This window comes from Mandrillus leucophaeus, unplaced genomic scaffold (genome assembly GCF_000951045.1).
Source record: "Mandrillus leucophaeus isolate KB7577 unplaced genomic scaffold, Mleu.le_1.0 Scaffold749, whole genome shotgun sequence".
Classification (NCBI taxonomy): Eukaryota; Metazoa; Chordata; class Mammalia; order Primates; family Cercopithecidae; genus Mandrillus; species Mandrillus leucophaeus.
This window is the reverse complement of record NW_012108130.1, coordinates 1338385-1355794: the sequence shown is the minus strand read 5'-3', so window position 1 is coordinate 1355794 and position 17410 is coordinate 1338385. Positions and strand designations below refer to the sequence as shown.

Sequence of the window (17410 nt, the reverse complement as noted above, 5' to 3'; positions counted from 1 at the left end):
GTGCTGGGATTACAGGCTTGAGCCACCGCGCCCGGCCATTTCGTCTTTTTTTAATTTAGTAGAGACAGGGGCTCCCTATGTTGCCCAGGCTGGTTTCAAACTCCTGGGCTCAAGTGATCCTCCTGCCACGGGCTCCCAAAGTTCTGGTATTACAGGCATAAGCCACCACGCCCCACCGAAAACTTTGTTTTAAACTTGATAATCATCACTATAGACCATCTTCATGTTTTCATAATAAAGATAGGGTGCAAACTGGCACTGTCATATACATGGAGCTTGGGGAGAAAAAATGTGCTGTAGTTTGGTAAATTAAAAAACAACAACAAAAAACTAAGATAAGACTAAAATCTCTAGTGCTGCACCACATTTTTCTTAGTACAGAAAAGTGGCCAAGAAGCTGGTAGATAAATCCGAGGCTATTTAAGAAAAAATGGTTTAACTGTTTTGCAAGACTCAGGTGGTATCTCGTTTCTCTGTCTGTGGTAGGCGCATAGTTGGAGTAGAGAGTTGGCATACAGGGATAAAAAGAGGATTCAAATTGAAAAGTACTGAGCAATTACACTCAAAGACCATGAATCTAACCCTGCAAAAGTTTTCATGGCTTCCAATTCTTAAATTTATTTTAAGTTTAAATGAAAGCAACCATCTAAGTGATGTGCTGGGAGTCAGGGCAGGGCTAACATTATAGATCTTAGTTCCAATTTCATAAACCTATATATTGAAATAAAACCCCAAATGCAAACAATGCATTCAATCACGTTGTAAATCATTTTCTGTGCTGGTTCTTTCGATCTTTAGCCAAAACTAGATCTGGGACAGATTCCAGGCCAGGACAAAAATGCAAAATTCCATACTCCCCATTCTTTGATTATTTTGCCTTGAAGTAGATACTCGACAGTTAGCCGTGGGAGAACTTGAAATTTTCTGATTCATTCTCCTCATTAATCAAATTGACCAAGTAATTTTTAAACCTTCAGTCAGCTTTGTGCCTTCCTGTTACTGGCCCAGTATGTAGTCTTCCTATGTCAGAGACTCTAGCCATAAAAAGAGTCCTTGAAACTCATCTAGACCTATAACCAGTTTGACAGTGAGGAAGTTGAACCCAGCTTTCTTGGGGAGTTGCCCAAGATCAAACGGCTTGGGTTTGCGGCAGAACCAGGACTCAAGGTTAGGAATTCTGACTCTAGGCAGACGAAGCTCTTGAGAGTTCTTTCAAAACACTCCGTGCGAATGATTTAGGATGGTCCTAATGCAGGAGGAAATACAAAATGGTGGCACCCCTTGCCCTGACAAATGGCTCCTGAGTGACATTAGTTTCTATGGTGGTGTAGCAAGAATATTTGAACTTCAGGCACGAAATATGGGTTCCAAACACTAACAAACTACGTGCTCTTCGTGAACGAGCTTAATTTCTTTATGGGAAAGCAGCCAGTACAAACCTCCCCACTCATAGCTATCCAATATATCATTTCCTTCTTTCACTTGGGAATTATAAACATTCAAGGGAATAATGTAAGGTAAATCACTTAGGACAGTGTCTGGAACATATTAAGGCTCAATATTATCACTGACTACTACGATACTGCCAGTCTTTCAGAGAAGCTCTTGATACGTGTCTCTGAAACGTAGGTAACACGCTAAATGTATTCTGTAATTTTCTTCTACCGTGGCCCCAGACTGCGCATGTGCGCCCCCATGCGGAATCGCTCAACCCAGCGTTTTCCCGCGTACGCACAAGTTCCGCCCTAGGACCGCCCCTTTAAGCGCGGGCACCGCGCTGGAAGCGCGCGCTAGTCTGGACATGACGTAAGCCAGTGGGCAGGCCCGGAAGACAGGGGCGTTTGCTTCCGGCGCCAAAGGCACTTCATTTCCGGGTGAAACTGGCATTGAGGGTACTGGGTTGTCCGTGAGGGCGTTTGCTGATGCTTCCTGGTCCGGTGGCCTCGGTCCCGGTAAGCCAGGCATGAAGATCACAAGGCAGAAACATGCCAAGAAGCATCTTGGCTTCTTCCGCAACAATTTCGGAGTCCGCGAGCCGTACCAGATCCTGCTGGACGGCACCTTCTGTCAGGCGGCGCTGCGGGGCCGCATCCAGCTGCGGGAGCAGCTGCCGCGCTACCTCATGGGGGAGACACAGCTGTGCACCACAAGGTGGGCCCGGAGGGCCGGGGAGGAGGCATAGGGGGTCCGTCGGGTGTTGTAGAGGCGAGGCCATTGCCCACAGACCTTCACTGAGAGCTCAGGAGAGGCAAAACGCCCTGCCCACGTGGAGTTGACAGTTAAGCGGAGAGGTGAAGGTGGTCCGGCGAATACCTATAATAGAGGCAGATTGGACAGTGCCCTGTGAATATCACGTGTCGTTAGCCTGGTGAATGAGAGCACATTATAGCAGAAAGATCTGACTTCGAATCTTAATCCCAGTCCTACCAGCTCTGTGATTATATAGCCTCTCTGAGCCTCGGATTCCTCATTTGTAAAATAGAGATCGTGACTGCTTGTAAGATTGCTGTAAGCTCAAAGGAGTATAGCGTACTAGAGCGTTTTTCGGTATCCCAAGTGTACCTCTCTTCAAATGGTTGCCGTCATTTGCATAACTTTTCTTAGTTTAAACCAAAGCTCTTCAAGCCTCACAGTGAACCTATGAGTTACCATCTTTGATGTCCAAGGCAAAAAGTCAGTACTTGAGATTAAGGAATCTGCACAAGGACATTTGTTTATTCAACTGGTTTTATTAAGTACCCCCTATATGCCACACACTGCTCCCTCATGGCCAGTAAAGTGCATAGGTCAGTCTGCAGTGGATGTGTTTTCACTCTAGGTCTGATGTTTCCCCACTTCATTGAAATGTGGGATGGAAGCTTGTGGGGATGAAGAGTGGGGAGGAGAGAATTGTGACAAATTTCAGATAACATTTGAGCCCATTCACTTGTTCAATTCTGAGGGGAAGAACTATTTTGAATGACAGAAAAGAATGACACTTCTTCTTGTGGAGACCTCTTCACACAGAATGGAGTTGTGAAATGCCTGGGAAAGAGGTTGCAGCACAGAATATATTTGAGAATGAAACTAGGAAGAAGGCAAATTGAGGCTAGACCATGAAGAACTATTAAGAAATTTAGTAGTTTTTTCATTGTAGAATATTTACTTTTTAAAAAGCAAAAAAAGAAAATTAAAATGAGTCATAATGCCACTACTCACGAATAATCACTGTTAACATGTGCAGTGTCATCCATCCAGTTATTTATACACACTCACACAAGCACAAGAATGGACTTTTAAGCCAGGCAAGGTGGCTCACACTTGTAATGCCAGCTACGCAGGAGGCTGAGACAGGAGGGTTGCCTGAGTCTAGGAGTTTGAGGTAATCCTGAGCAACATAGGGAAACCCCCATCTCTAACTACAGCCATAACAAAGTATGGGCTTTTTCTGTGTATACCGTGTTAATAGTCTCCTTTTCTCACATACCACTACTTAATGAACAGCTTTCTGTATTTGTTCAGAATTTCTCAAGCAGTGTCTCAGCTGGGTTACAGATACCCCCAAAGTTTTGATCCTCTTAGTCTTTAGGCTAACAAATCCTTCAGTAGTCTTTGCCCCTGAATTGATTGCTTTTGTCTACAAGCAATTTGTCCATATACTCCTGTGTGCCATAGAAATATTAACATTTTAAATACAGTGCTATGATATTAAAAAGGTTGAGAAGTGCCACATAAAATTATGTTCTACATCTATTTTTCTAACAAATTTATTTTAACTCTGGAATTTTTCAGACAACTCAAAAGTAGAATAATATAATGAAATCTCTCTCCAGCTTTTGCAGTTACTAACATGACCAATCTTGTTGAATCCCTCACCTCTCCTTACTGATGTGTTACTTTGGAGCGTATTATTCTATCAGTTCTTTGACATGTATCTTGAAAAGAGAAAGAAGCCTTTTAAATATCAGGATTCAAACTAAATACATATATTACATTTGATTTGTATGTCGCTTATGTTTTTTTAAAAAAATTATTTTTGAGATGGAGTCTCACTTTATTGCCCAGGCTGGAGTGTAGTGGTATAGTCATGGCTAACTGCAGCCTCTGCCTCCCGAGTTCAAGCGATTCTCCTGCATCAGCCTCCGAAGTAGCTGAGATTACAGATGTGTGACACCATGCCCTACTAATTTTTGTATTTTTTAGCAGAGACAGAATTGCACCATGTTGGCCAGGCAGGTCTTGAACTCCTGACCGCAGGTGATCCACCCACCTCGGCCCCTCAAAGCGAAGGGATTACAGACCTGAGCCATCACACCAGGCAGTTTTTAAATATATTAACAGTTTTCCCTACCTTTACATGTTGCAATTTATGTTTTTAAGAAATCAGGTCGTTCGTTTTTCAGTGGAATATATTCCTTAGCCACTAGTAGTTAGGTCTCTACAGAGGTAGAAGGTTTGAAGATACGTGGAGTTAACTTATGAAGTATAACAGGAGAATGTCATCAGGCCTGGGTTTTATTTTAGAAAAGGTAACTGCAGTGATGTGAAGGGTAAATAGGAGAAACAGGAGAGCAAAGGCATGAATTGCGGTTGTTCAATCAAGAAGTAAGGGGAGCCTAAACCTGGGAGAGGAAAGGCAGGAACCCAAGGGTTCTCCAAAGAAACGTTACGTTACTGAGATAGATAGGTCGAGCAACTGATGGCGTAGGAGTATGGGTGAAGAAGGGCAGGAAGGTCAAATGTGATTTCTGATTTCTGTCTAGGGTGTCTGGGAAAATAATAATTTCAAAGAGATAGCAAGTCTTGGAGGATAAATTTGGATGCAGGAAAGTGGTTTGATCTTAGACATGGTGAATCTGAAGAGTTGATGGCGGGATGTCCACAGGCTGGCAGTACTCAAAATAGAGGTCAAGTCTAATGACTAAAGCAGCAAAATCTTAAAACAGAAAGATGATAAAGGAGATGAGGCGAGAAAGAATCTGGCAAAGGCTGGCTAGGGTCAAGGAACTCTTATGACTAAATGTTTTTTTAAAAACAACTTGATGACGTGAGAAGTTTTACTGTTCTGAATTGAAAATATTTTGAAAGTGTACCAATTTGTACTTGAAGCAGAAGCTTATTACGCTATGGTTGGGACAAGGGAGCTGTTGTCAAACTGCAAGTCTCAGTACCACTTACTAGTTACTCGAACTTTGGCATGTGACTTGAAATCTCAGAATGAAGTGCTCTAAAATAAGGATAATTTCAAGGTAAGTGACCTAACTTCGTAGGGTTATTTTGAGATTAAGCAAGAATTATGTGAAGAGCAATTTGCATGCTGCATGGAGCATAATAAGTGCTCAGTAAATTTTAACTGTTGTTCTTCCTACTTGGTAAATGCATTTTTCAAGTCATCTTTTAAAGTAAATGGTTACCAGGTGACAAATTTAGATTGTAACAGCATAGTTTTATTTTAACAAAAAATTGACTATTGTTTTTTACAGTTTATGTAAACAACTGAAATGTATCTGCTGTAATTTTTCTTTTCAGGTGTGTATTAAAAGAGTTAGAAACGTTGGGAAATGACTTATATGGGGCAAAATTGATTGCACAAAAATGCCAAGTTCGAAATTGTCCTCATTTCAAGAATGCTGTGAGCGGATCAGAATGTCTGCTTTCTATGGTTGAAGAGGGAAATCCTCATCATTATTTTGTGGCAACACAGGTGATACTACTTTTAAAACCACAGGCAATTTTAACCATTTCTATTTATACTTCATATGCAGCTATTTATAATCAGAAAAAAGTTAAGAGTGATTAGACTTTTAAAAATACAGGCTTCTAAGTTAATTTGCAGTCAGTAAAAGCAATTGTCATTTGATAATTTGAGGAAAACTTTAAGCATGTGATATTCTTTTCAGTATTGGAAGGTTGGTTTTTTTTTTTTTTTTTTTTTTTAATGATTCCTTTGTTTTGCTTTTTTTGTTTGCTTGTTTCTTGAGACTTGAGGGTCTCACTATGTTGCCTAGGCTGGTCTCGAACCCCTGGGCTAAAGTGATCCTTCCACCTCAGCTCCTGAGTACCTGGGATTACAGGTGTTTGCCATCATGCTGGACACTGGCAGAAGTTTCTTTTTTTAAGACGAGAAATTGTTGACATGAGATGTGATGATTTGTTGTAGGAGTCTTGAAGGGAAGATAAGTAGAGCAAAGTTCCTATATTCTGTTAATGTTTGTTCATATTCCTGGATTTCATACTATTTCTCAAAGTCATGGTTCATACTGCTTAAGACTGTACCAACAGTATGAAATATTTCAAGCTTTTAAAGAAAAACATTCCCATCTTCTTGAAGACAGGAGAAGAGAGACTTTCGAGGTGATATTAAGTTCACATACATACAGATTTGATTATCAGAATTATAAAATTACACAGAGGCAGAGCTGAATTTAGAATCTGAGTAGCTAATTACTACGCACTTTCTTTTCCTTTAACCTCTTCAAGCATTCTTGACCCTTTCCAAAGAATATCTTAGAGTGGAAACAGGAGAAACCCACCTAACACATTTACCTTTGCATTAGTTTGTAATTTGTGGCTCTAGAGTATCAGTAAATCCAATTCACACAGCTGCTACTAACACTGTGCTCAGTTTTTATGTTTTTCTTCGTTTATCATAAAATATACCCCCATTACTCAAATGAATAAGTGAAGCTTACTCATTTGAAAAAAAAAAAAATCTGTGATCTCTTTTATTTTTAATACAGTTCTTGAAAACCTATTTAAGGTACCTTAATTGACATTTGAACTAAATAATTCTGTTTTCTTTTAAATAGGATCAGAATTTGTCTATGAAAGTAAAGAAGGAGCCTGGAGTTCCTCTCATGTTTATTATTCAGAACACTATGGTTTTGGACAAGCCTTCTCCCAAAACAATTGCGTTAGTAAAAGCGGTGGAGTCAGGTCAACTTGTCTCAGTGCATGAGAAAGAAAGTATCAAACATCTCAAAGAGGAACAGGGTTTAGTAAAAAACCCTGAACAGAGAAGAAGAAAGAAGCGCAAGAAAATAAGTGGTCCCAATCCTCTTAGCTGTTTGAAGAAAAAGAAAAAGGCACCGGATACACAGTCATCTGCTTCTGAAAAGAAAAGAAAAAGAAAAAGAATTCGGAACAGATCTAACTCAAAAGTACTTTCTGAGAAGCAGAATGCAGAAGGAGAATGAATCCTTTAGATACTTTTAAGGACATTCAAGTGTGAAAATGAATTTTTTACAACTAGAAGTATTTGTATAAGAAGGCCAAACTTGTTTTTGTAAATGAACCCATATGTTTTAGCTAAAATTAATTATAAAATAAAAACAGTGACCAGTCTAGCCAGCATGGCAAAACCCTGTCTCTACTAAAATACAAAAATTAGCTGGGCATGATGGTGCACAGTTGTAATTCCAGCTACCCAGGAGGCTGAGGCATGAGAATCGCTTGAACCTGGGAGGCAGAGGTTGCAGTGAGCCGAGTTTGCATCATTACACTCCAACCTGGGCAACAGAGTGAGAACCTGTCTCAAAAAAAATAAAAATAAAAAAAAACAGTGAATGGGTTTATGTATGATGGTATTCACTTCACTTAATAAATGGTTTTGGGGGGTTGTTTTTCCAGGTAAAATTGTCGCCTCTCTGGTCCCATTCCCACCTTCAAACATGTGCAAACAGTTTTAAAAAATCATATAGTTAGTTCTAAAAGGCTTGTGACAAAAAAGAGGCAGTCCGTCTTTCACAGTGACAGAAGAAACTTCCTCTTTCAATTCTAGTAGTTGAAGAATTTATATTTCCAAATTATATGATCATACTGCTACTTTTTGATACATCAATTATTTATTGACTTCCTACTAGAAAGAATGAGATTTTGCCCATTTATACCTCACCATTTTTTCTAGTACATGAGTATTTTACTCTTTGTACATCAGAAACTCAGTATTTTCATTATTATGACTAGGGTTTTTTTGTTTGTTTGTTTGAGCTCCACTTGTCCAATAAGGATGATGATTTTCTTTTAGATGTAAATGTTACCTTCAATAGCAAGAATTCAAAAATAATATTTTCTTTAAGATTGACTGTGAATATTATTGAAAAGTGTCTAAATGAGTCTGAGGATCAATGAAGGTCAATTCGGTTAGGAATTGAAGAATCAAACCTGTCTCTCAATTCCCCCAGCAATTGTTTTAGTCATTTATCAGGCCAAAATTAAAATGTTTTTGTACTACAAGATGGAAGTATAAAATTATTGGACAAGACAGTTCTTGACTGGCAACTTCTGGAGTCGCCCTAGAGCAGTGATTCTCAGTCTAACATTAGGTTATCATGATGAGGTATGAGTAAGTTCTTAATGGTTAAATGTGAGAAAATTCACATTTATTCCCATAGAAATGTCATTCTCAGTTGAATTCAGAGATACTTCTTTGCTGGAAATTGGAATTAGAGCTTTACACCAAAGAGTAAGACATAGACTATTTAATCTGGCAAGCCAAGGTAGTGTTTGGATTGCAATGTCGTGATTCTGTTTTAAATTCTTGACAGTAGAAACATTTTTAATAAGGAAGGCAAAAATACTGAAAAAAACTGAATACTGTAGTTTTTGTGAGGAAAGTTAACATTTGTCAATAATGACAAGCGTTAAGGCCACCTAATAAAGTGTAGACAAAGTGATAAAGCAAATGAAATACACACTGATGATACTCATTTCAATATGCTAAAATACATTAATTTTAGGTATTACTCAATCTATTTCTACTTAATCAGTGCTATCTGATTACCTGTTAATAAGCATCTGAACTGGAGAGCTGGAAAAATTCACTTTTTTATGAAGCAGTAATTATAGAAGTACTAAAAATTACAATGTATTAGAAAGTATGTTTAATATTTTGGTAGGGCGTGGTGGCTCACGCCTGTAATCCCAGTACTTTGGAGGGCTAAGGCTGGCAGATCACAAAATCAAGAGATCAAGACCATCCTGGCCAACATGGTAAAACCCTGTCTCTACTAAAAATACAAAAATTAGCTGGGTGTGGTGGTGCATGCCTGTAGTCCCAGCTACTTGGGAGGCTGAGGCAGGAGAATCACTTGAACCCAGGAGGCAGAGGTAGCAGTAAGCCAAGATCTTGCCACTGTGCTCCAGCCTGGCGAGAGTGAAACTCCATCCCAAGAAAAAAGAAAGTATGTTTAATATTTTAAAACTGATTAGTCATTTATGTATTTTGCCAGTAAAATTACTTTAAAAGATATTTTAACAAAAGTCTCATATCCTTGTGCTTCAGTTTTTTTTGTGTGTGAATACTGTTCCTACACCACTACCCCTAAAATCCTCATAATTATTTGCTTTATTTTTTCATACAACTTGGGGAGGGGAACCATGGGAGTATGCACATGGGATATCCATTCTGTGGTTTGGAAAAAGAAAATGTTAACCTCTGCTTTAGAGGGTAGTTACTAGCTTTGTTGGGGATAAAAGTGTAATACATTCACTTTTGAACTCTGAAAGTTTGCCAGTCTGAAAAAGGGTGTTTCTGAAGACCGCTATTACCAACACTTAAAAATAAGTGTTTGCAGTTGTGTATGGGCACAATACTGTATTCCTTACATTTTTATAGCCCTACATCTACTTCTTATCCCTGCGAGTATATAAATTAAAACCAAGTCACTTTAGAACAGCTTTGAAACTAGAGTTTGAAAGGTAAAAGGATTTCATGTTTCTGAATCTGGGTAAAGCAGGATGACTGTCATTTGACAGGTTTAATTACTAGTTTTTGTTTTGTTTTGTTTTGTTTTGTTTTTTGAGATGGAGTCTCGCTGTGTCACCCAGGCTATAGTGCAGTGGCACGATCTCGGCTCACTGCAAACTCCACCTCCCGGGTTCATGCCATTCTCCTGCCTCAGTCTCCTGAGTAGCGGGACTACAGGCGTGCACCACCATGCCCGGCTAATTTTTTGTGTTTTTAGTAGAGATGGGGTTTCACCGTATTAGCCAGGCTGGTCTTGATCTCCTGACTTCGTGATCCACCCGCCTTGGCCTCCCAAAGTGCTGAGATTACAGGTGTGAGCCACCATGCCTGGCCTAATCCTAATTACTAGTATTTTTGTGGGTGGATAGAATGAATAGTTTGGAATATTTAAAATATTTTTATAAATGTTTGCTTACTCTCTCTATATATATATGACATTATTCCCAATTAATTTTATATCTCCAACATATATGTATTTGATATATACACATATGTATATATACATATTCTATATAAGAATATATTCCATGTAAGAATATACTGTATATATTACATACGGGAATATATTAGTCATTGATGTATTTTGCCAGTAAAATTAAAAGATTTTAACAAAAGTCTCATATCCTTGTACTTCAGGTTTTTTTGTTTTGTTTTGTTTTGTTTTTTGTGAATACTATCCCTATATGTATATTCCATACAGGAATATATTCTATATATTCCATATAATATATTCTATGAAAATACATATTCCATATAAGAATATAGAATGTATAATACACGAATTTGTACTAAGAGTAAGATGTGTCAATACATACTTGTTGAATGAACGAAAATGAAAGCCAAGTGTGGTGGCTTATGTCTGTAATCCCAACATTTTGGTAGGCCAAGGTGGTAGGACCACTTGAGCCCAGGAGTTTGAGACCAGCCTCAGCAACATAGGGAGATCTCATCTTTACAAATAATCGAAAAAGTGCCGGGTGTGGTGGAACGTGCCTGTGGTCCTAACTACATGGAAGGGTGAGGTGGGAGGATCGCTTGAGCCTGGGAGGTTGACATTGCAGCGAGTCTTGATCATGCTACTGCACTACAGCCTAGGCGACAGAGCAAGACCCTGTCTCAACAAACAAAAAGAAAATGAAATAAGGTCAGGTCTACCAGAACGGAGAGTCATGACCTCTCATCCAATTTCCAGACTAAAACAGTTCAAGGGCCAGAGCCCCTTAATTTAAAGGGAGGCTGGGTTCTCTTGAGAAAGAACCCAGTATATAAAAATTTTTCCTCTACCCCTTCCCCAAAGGGACCTGTGGCCACTTTCTAGAGGGACTGTGTATTGGGGAATAGAAATACTCAGACCTTTGGGAGTATTTCTGGCTGTGAATTGATGCTAATTGCTAGGGTCTCAAAATGCCACTGGACCACCATTTAGAGTGGGAGTTTATGGTGGTGAAGTGACAGAAAAATTGAGTTATAGGTCAAATTTGAGTCCGGTGGGCTCAGCAGGTACTTGAGCCCATCCTGTTTATTCCTAATTCAGAATGTATAGTTGTTAAAAACATACTTGGTAACTGGTCATGTCCCCATATTGGCTCTCATTTATGGACTAAGGGTCATTAGGATAGGAAGGGTCAAATAGAAGCTGTTGGAATTTCTCTTTTCTGCCTGTATAATAAACCAAAAGATAGGACATCATTGGAGGAATTGCAGAGATTATTAACACTACTATCATCTAATGCTAGAATGAGGTAGAAGTGTTCATTCCTATTACATCTCCATTTAATGCATCTATTGGGCCTCTGCAGAAGGTAGATGATCTTAAAACCAGTGACTGTGGAATATTTTAATGTTAATCAGGCATGGTTTATTTCCAGCAGTTTTTTCAGATGTAATGTCTTTACTGGAACAATAAGTACAGCTCTTGACACCTGATACAAAAATGTGCACCACTCCCCCACCCCCACCCTCCTCGGCCCCTTCCCCATATCCTGCTCTTTACCAATGTGCTAGGATGACTGAAAGAACTTTGTTTTTCAGTTGGGTGCAGTAGCTCACGCCTTTAATCCCAGCACTTTGGGAGGCCAAGGCTGGTGGATCACGAGGTCAGGAGTTCAATACCAGCCTGGCCCACATGGTGAAACCTGGTCTCTACTAAAAATACAAAAATTAGCTTGGCGTGGTGGTGGGCACCTGTAATCCCAGCTACTCAGGAGGCTGAGGCAGAAGAATCATTGGAACCCAGGAGGCAGAGGTTGCAGTGAGCTGAGATCATGCCATTGCACTCCAGCCTGGGTGACAAGAGCGAGACTGTGTTTCAAATAAATAAATAAATAAATAAATAAATAAATAAATAAATAAAACTTTGTTTTTCTTTGACAAGGTCAATAGTACACCTTCACAGTCTTGCTTCATGCATATGTTGGTTCATAGGTTCTCAGCCATAATATAGTCTACAGAGATCTTGATCATCTTGACATTCTACACAACATCACGCTGGCCCACTACAATGATTTATTTGTATGAAGAATAGTTGCACCATCTTAGGTGAAAGAGGGAGGGCCAAATGCAGTGGCTCTCTCCTGTAATCCTAGCACTTTGGGAGGCTGAGGCAGGAGGATCACTTGAGGCCAGGAGTTTGAAACCAGCCTAAGTAACATGGCAAAAACCCTGTCTCTACAATTTTTTAAAAAAATTATCCAGGCACTGTAGCATGCACCTGTAGTCCTGGCTAGTCAGGAGGCTGAGGCAGGAGGTTCTCTTGAAACCAAGAGTTTGAGGCTGCGGTGAGCTATGATGACACCATTACACTCCAACCTGGGCAACAGAGTGAGTCTCCATCTCTAAAAAAAAAAAAAAAAAAAAAAAAAAAAGAAGGAAACAGATTCTTAATTGTTATATGAAAGTTTAAATATGTATAGAAGGGTGCATATGGATGCAGTGTAGGCAAAGGGGTGGGCTGTGCCAGTTCCAAGCTCACTTTTCTATATTCTGCATTGTGATGTTGGAGCTGGAACTCTGCAATGTACAATTTTCCAGTGACAGCTACTTTTTGTTGGGTTCTGCCAATAACGGGCTCTAGAGGTAGGATCTGGAAGGCTGGTGGGGGAGGAAAAGACTGAATTCTTCCTGTTGCTTCCTGTGAGCTTACTGCTTGTAGCTTTTGTGAATATCATTTCTTCCCTTCAGGCAGCAGCAATTTCTCATCAAAGTAGGCTTCAGATCAAGTTTGCAACATTTGCAGAACCTGCTGTATTGCTTCAACCCACCTCCCTCCCACCAGAGAACCAGACACCAGCTCTAGTTGGCTGGAGCCCACTCTTCTCAGATTTGTCTGGATAGTTGGCCCTGCCACTAAGCTGAGAGACATCAGCAACTGTGGATTAAAGCCTAGCTTCTCAGGGGTTTCAGCTCCATAGGGATGCTTTTTCAAGCTTTTAAATTTTAAGAATTCTAACCCTTTCCTTTTGTCCCCCTTGACTTAGGAACAGAAACTGCTTCCTCCAGTTACTACCTCCAGAATCCTTCGAGTTCACTTTTTAGCTATTTAGTTATCTAGTTAATAACTTTATACCTAATTAACATGTGTTTATATTAAATGTTCTCTGTTTACATTACTGCTGTGTTTTTTCTCTTAACTAGACCCTGATGACTACAAGAATTTTGCTTGGCCAGCCTTGTTTCTTGTGTCCATTCTGGAGCTAGAGGAAGAGATCGCCTCTACCTAAATTAGATAGGCTGAGATTGAATAAGGCATAGTCTACTAAAGGAAAAATATAAGGTCCTATTACCAAGAGAGGCGAGGAGGTATCAGAAAAAATCATATCTAAGCACTAAGTTTATCTTTAAACTTGGGAAGGTGAAAAGACAACCCCCAGAATGGAAGAAAACTTTTGCAAAAAATATATTTGATTAAAAAACTTGGCCAGGCATGGTGGCTCACACCCGTAATCCCAGCATTTTGGAAGGCCGAGGTGGGCAGATCACCTGAGGTCAGGAGTTCAAGACCAGCCTGAGCATATGGAGAAAACCCGTCTCTACTGAAAATACAAAAAAATTAGCTGGGCGTGTTGGTGCTTGCCTGTAATCCCAGCTACTTGGGAGGCTGAGGCAGGAGAATCACTTGAACCTGGGAGGCAGAGGTTGCAGAGAGCAGAGATCGCACCATTGCACTCCAGCCTGGGCAACAAGAGTGAAACTCCGTCTCAAAATTAAAAAAAACAAAATAAAACAAAAACAAACAAACAAACAACAACAACAACAAAAACCAAACTTGTATCTAGAATATAGAAAAACTATAAGTCAATAACTTAAAACACCCAACATTATATCAACATAAAAATTTAAAAACAACCCAATTTAAAAATTGGCATAGGATATGCATAAATGTTTCTCCAAAGGAATATACAAATGGCTAATAAGAAGATGAAAAGATTTTCAACATCACTAGCCATCAGGGAAATGCAAATAAAACCACTATGAGATGCCATTTCATACCTAGTAGGATGGTTATAATCAAATAGAAAATAACTCTTAGAGAGGATACAGAGAAATTGAAATCCTCATATATTGCTGGTGGGAATGTGAAATGGTACAACTGGTTTGGAAAACAGTCTGGCAGTTTTTCAAGTAGTTAAGCATAGAATTACCATATTATCCCACAATTTTACCCACAGACATATCCTCAAGAAAAATGAAAACAGATACATGTACTTGAAAATTTGCAGCAGCATTATTGATTATACTCCAAAATGGAAAAAACCTAAATGTCCAACAACTGATGAGTGGATAAACAAAAGGTGGTACAATAGAATATTATTTAGCAGTAAAAAGAAATGCTACACATTACAAGATGAATGAATCTTGAAAATATACTGAAAGAAACCAGTCATGAAGGATCATATACAGTATGATTCCATTTATATGAAATGTCCAGAATAGGTAAATATATAGACAGAAAGCAGATTAGTGGATTCCTTGGGCTAGAGGAGATGGGGGTGAAGAGGGGACTATAGGAATTTTCTGGGAGGGTAGTGAAAAAATTCTAAAGTCAAGTGTTATGATTAATGCCCAACAACGTGAACATATTAACAGTCATTGAATTGAATTACACTTTAAATGAGTGAATTTGCATATTATGTAAATTATAAATCAATAAAGCTGTTTAAAAAGTGTTGTACACACAGTAGGGATACAACAAATTCTTTTTTTTTTTTTTTTTTTTGAGACGGAGTCTCCCTCTGTCGCCCAGGCTGGAGTGCGGTGGTGCGATCTCGGCTCACTGCAAGCTCTGTCTCCCGGGTTCACGCCATTCTCCTGTCTCAGCCTCCCGAGTAGCTGGGACTACAGGCACCCGCCACCATGCCCGGCTAATTTTTTTGTGTTTTTAGTAGAGACAAGGTTTCACCGTGTTAGCCAGGATGGTCTCAATCTCCTGACCTCGTGATCCGCCCGCCTCGACCTCTCAAAGTGCTGGGATTACAGGCGTGAGTCACTGTACCCGGCCGGCATACAATACATTCTTATTCATGAATTAGTCGAGTAACCAAGTGGATTGAACAAAACATACCTCTGCACTTTAGATGTATTTACTGGTAGGTAAAGAAGAAAAGCAAATATATCCAACTGTTTCCAGTTTCCTTAAAGGGGGAAAAAAGCAAAATTTACTGACAAGCTATTTGGGTGCTAATATTTGATTTCTTTTTCTCCTATGAATTAATCTCAATTGGGTCTCTGCCAGCTTACTAATGTTCACTGTCCACCACCTCATGCAGTCAGAAAGATGCCATCTGTTCTCTTCAGTTGCCAAAGTGTTACAGATTACACACAGGTACTAAATGCTGAAAAGATAAAGTTTCCAGATGCTCGTCATTTTGCCCAACTATTTTACAATGAATTTTGTTCAACTTTATATGAAAATGATAATCCCTATGTGATGAAATACTTTGATCTCCAAAACTGAATTAGTAAACAGAAATCTTTTATGTGCTGAGCAACATGAACATGGTGCAGTTTAGCTATCGGAAGTAACAGCATTCATCCCGGGACTTATTTAGTTTTCTACATTCAGAAAGAGCAGCGCATGAAAGGAATGTCATTGAAGTTTAGAAGACCCATGTTTGCTATTAGCATGTGCTCTCCCTATCCAAGGCCCCTGAGAATGGTTGTAAAGCCAGGTAGCTAGTCAGGTGGGCAGCAGCCCTGATTTTGACAGCTCTGGGTTTTTCTCTCTCATCATCACTCCCTGAAACAATACATTCTGACACTTAAAGCTGTAACTAGGATTTTCTTTGGTTAAAGTTCAAAGACATTATTTTATTCCACTCTTGTTTTCCAGTAGTGCTTGATGTCATTTCTGGCACCTAAGTGCTTAATAAATGTTGAATAAATGAGTAAATGAATAAATGAACAAATTGAATTGAAGTAAATAAAGTCTATTATTATCACCTGTTTCATACAGTCTCCAGCCTTCCTGATTCATGACTGTCAGTATCACAGGCATGTTCTCACTCTTTCTTTTATGTTTGACAAAACAGGAGTTATGTAACTTTTCTTGTCAATACAGCACAGGTATTGCTCAAAACTTTATGCCTGGAACACTTGTACGTTTGGAAATAATCAGCAGTTAGAGAAAAGAATCTTACATTGTGGTCAAAAGGAAGAAATAGTTAGAAATCTATTGTTGGCAAATATGTATTTTTTTTTTTTTACAAATATGTATCTTAACTGAAATATTACTAACTTACCTCTAAAACTTATTTACTGCTTTTCTCATCTCTCTCTTTCTCTCTCTCTCTCTATATATATATATATAATACGTATTTTTTTTGTTTTTTTGAGACAGGGTTTCACTGTGTCACTCAGGCTGGAGTGGAGTGGCACCATCTCAGCTCACTGCAACCTCAGCCTCCCAGGTTCAAGTGATCCTCCCATCTCAACCTCCAGAGTAGTTGGGACTGTGGGACTTCAGGTGGGTGCCACCTCACCCAGTTAATTTTTGTAGTTTTTATGGAGACAGGGTTTTGATGTTGCCCAGGCTGGTTTCGAACTCCTAAGCTCAAGCGATCCACTCTCCTTGGCTTCCCAAAGTGCTGAGATTACAGGCATAAGCCACCACACCCAGCCCTCATCACTCCATTCTATGGATTATTTTGATTGGGAATATTCTGAATATGTGTGTGTGTGTGCATACACTCTGTTGCACATAAAACACCTATTATTTTTTAGAACAAGTGTAATTAATAGTGCAAGACTGCCTACTGCCCCTCACCTTCTAGCAATCCTGAAGCAGTTTCCCAGAGATCATTGCTAATTTCAAGAGGACAGAGACATACTCTTTCATTTCTCTCTCTGTAAACCAAAAAAAGCTCATAAGAGAGCCATCATCTGACCAGTGTCTGACTCAGTGTCCTCCCTACTGTGTCATTATCCTTTGTACTGACATCTACTCTGCCCTGGCTTCCTGGAAGACACCTAACCATCCTCCATTATTTATCTCTGCAATGAGAAAGTGCTGTAACCTTTCTGGAAATAATAGCCTATCATTATGCATCTGGTCCCTACCATGCTCTGGCTAAACACACCCAGGACCTTCTGAAAAAAAGAAATCTGAAAAAGAAAAAGGAAGTCAGAAAGAGGTATATGTACCATCAGTGTGAGAAGCAGAATGCTGTGAGACAATGATTCTCAGCT

At 39.4% G+C, this 17410-nt stretch overlaps 2 protein-coding genes across 4 annotated transcripts in view; one reads left to right on the top strand and one right to left on the bottom strand.

Annotated features, from left to right (window-relative positions):
• Window positions 1–1729, bottom strand: part of EIF3H (eukaryotic translation initiation factor 3, subunit H) — a 122063-nt gene extending 120334 nt beyond the window's left edge. The window contains exon 1 of one of the 2 annotated variants that reach the window (XM_011966142.1): window positions 1666–1729. The gene's annotated coding sequence lies outside the window, so the exon portion shown is untranslated. Of the gene's footprint in view, window positions 1–877 lie in introns of both variants that reach the window. The other variant, XM_011966141.1, reaches the window with a different exon arrangement.
• A 139-nt stretch (window positions 1730–1868) lies between these two features.
• UTP23 (UTP23, small subunit (SSU) processome component, homolog (yeast)) lies at window positions 1869–8214 on the top strand. Of its 2 annotated transcripts, none has more exons than XM_011966143.1 (3): window positions 1869–2151; window positions 5509–5683; window positions 6789–8214. In XM_011966143.1, exons 1-3 carry the CDS (start codon window positions 1964–1966, stop codon window positions 7173–7175), a joined length of 750 nt encoding a protein of 249 aa, XP_011821533.1. In that variant the 5' UTR covers window positions 1869–1963; the 3' UTR covers window positions 7176–8214. The 2 variants fall into 2 exon arrangements, with proteins under 2 accessions (XP_011821533.1, XP_011821534.1); XM_011966144.1 differs by having other exon boundaries at window positions 1874–2151; window positions 6816–8214.
• The last annotated feature ends 9196 nt before the right edge of the window (window positions 8215–17410 follow it).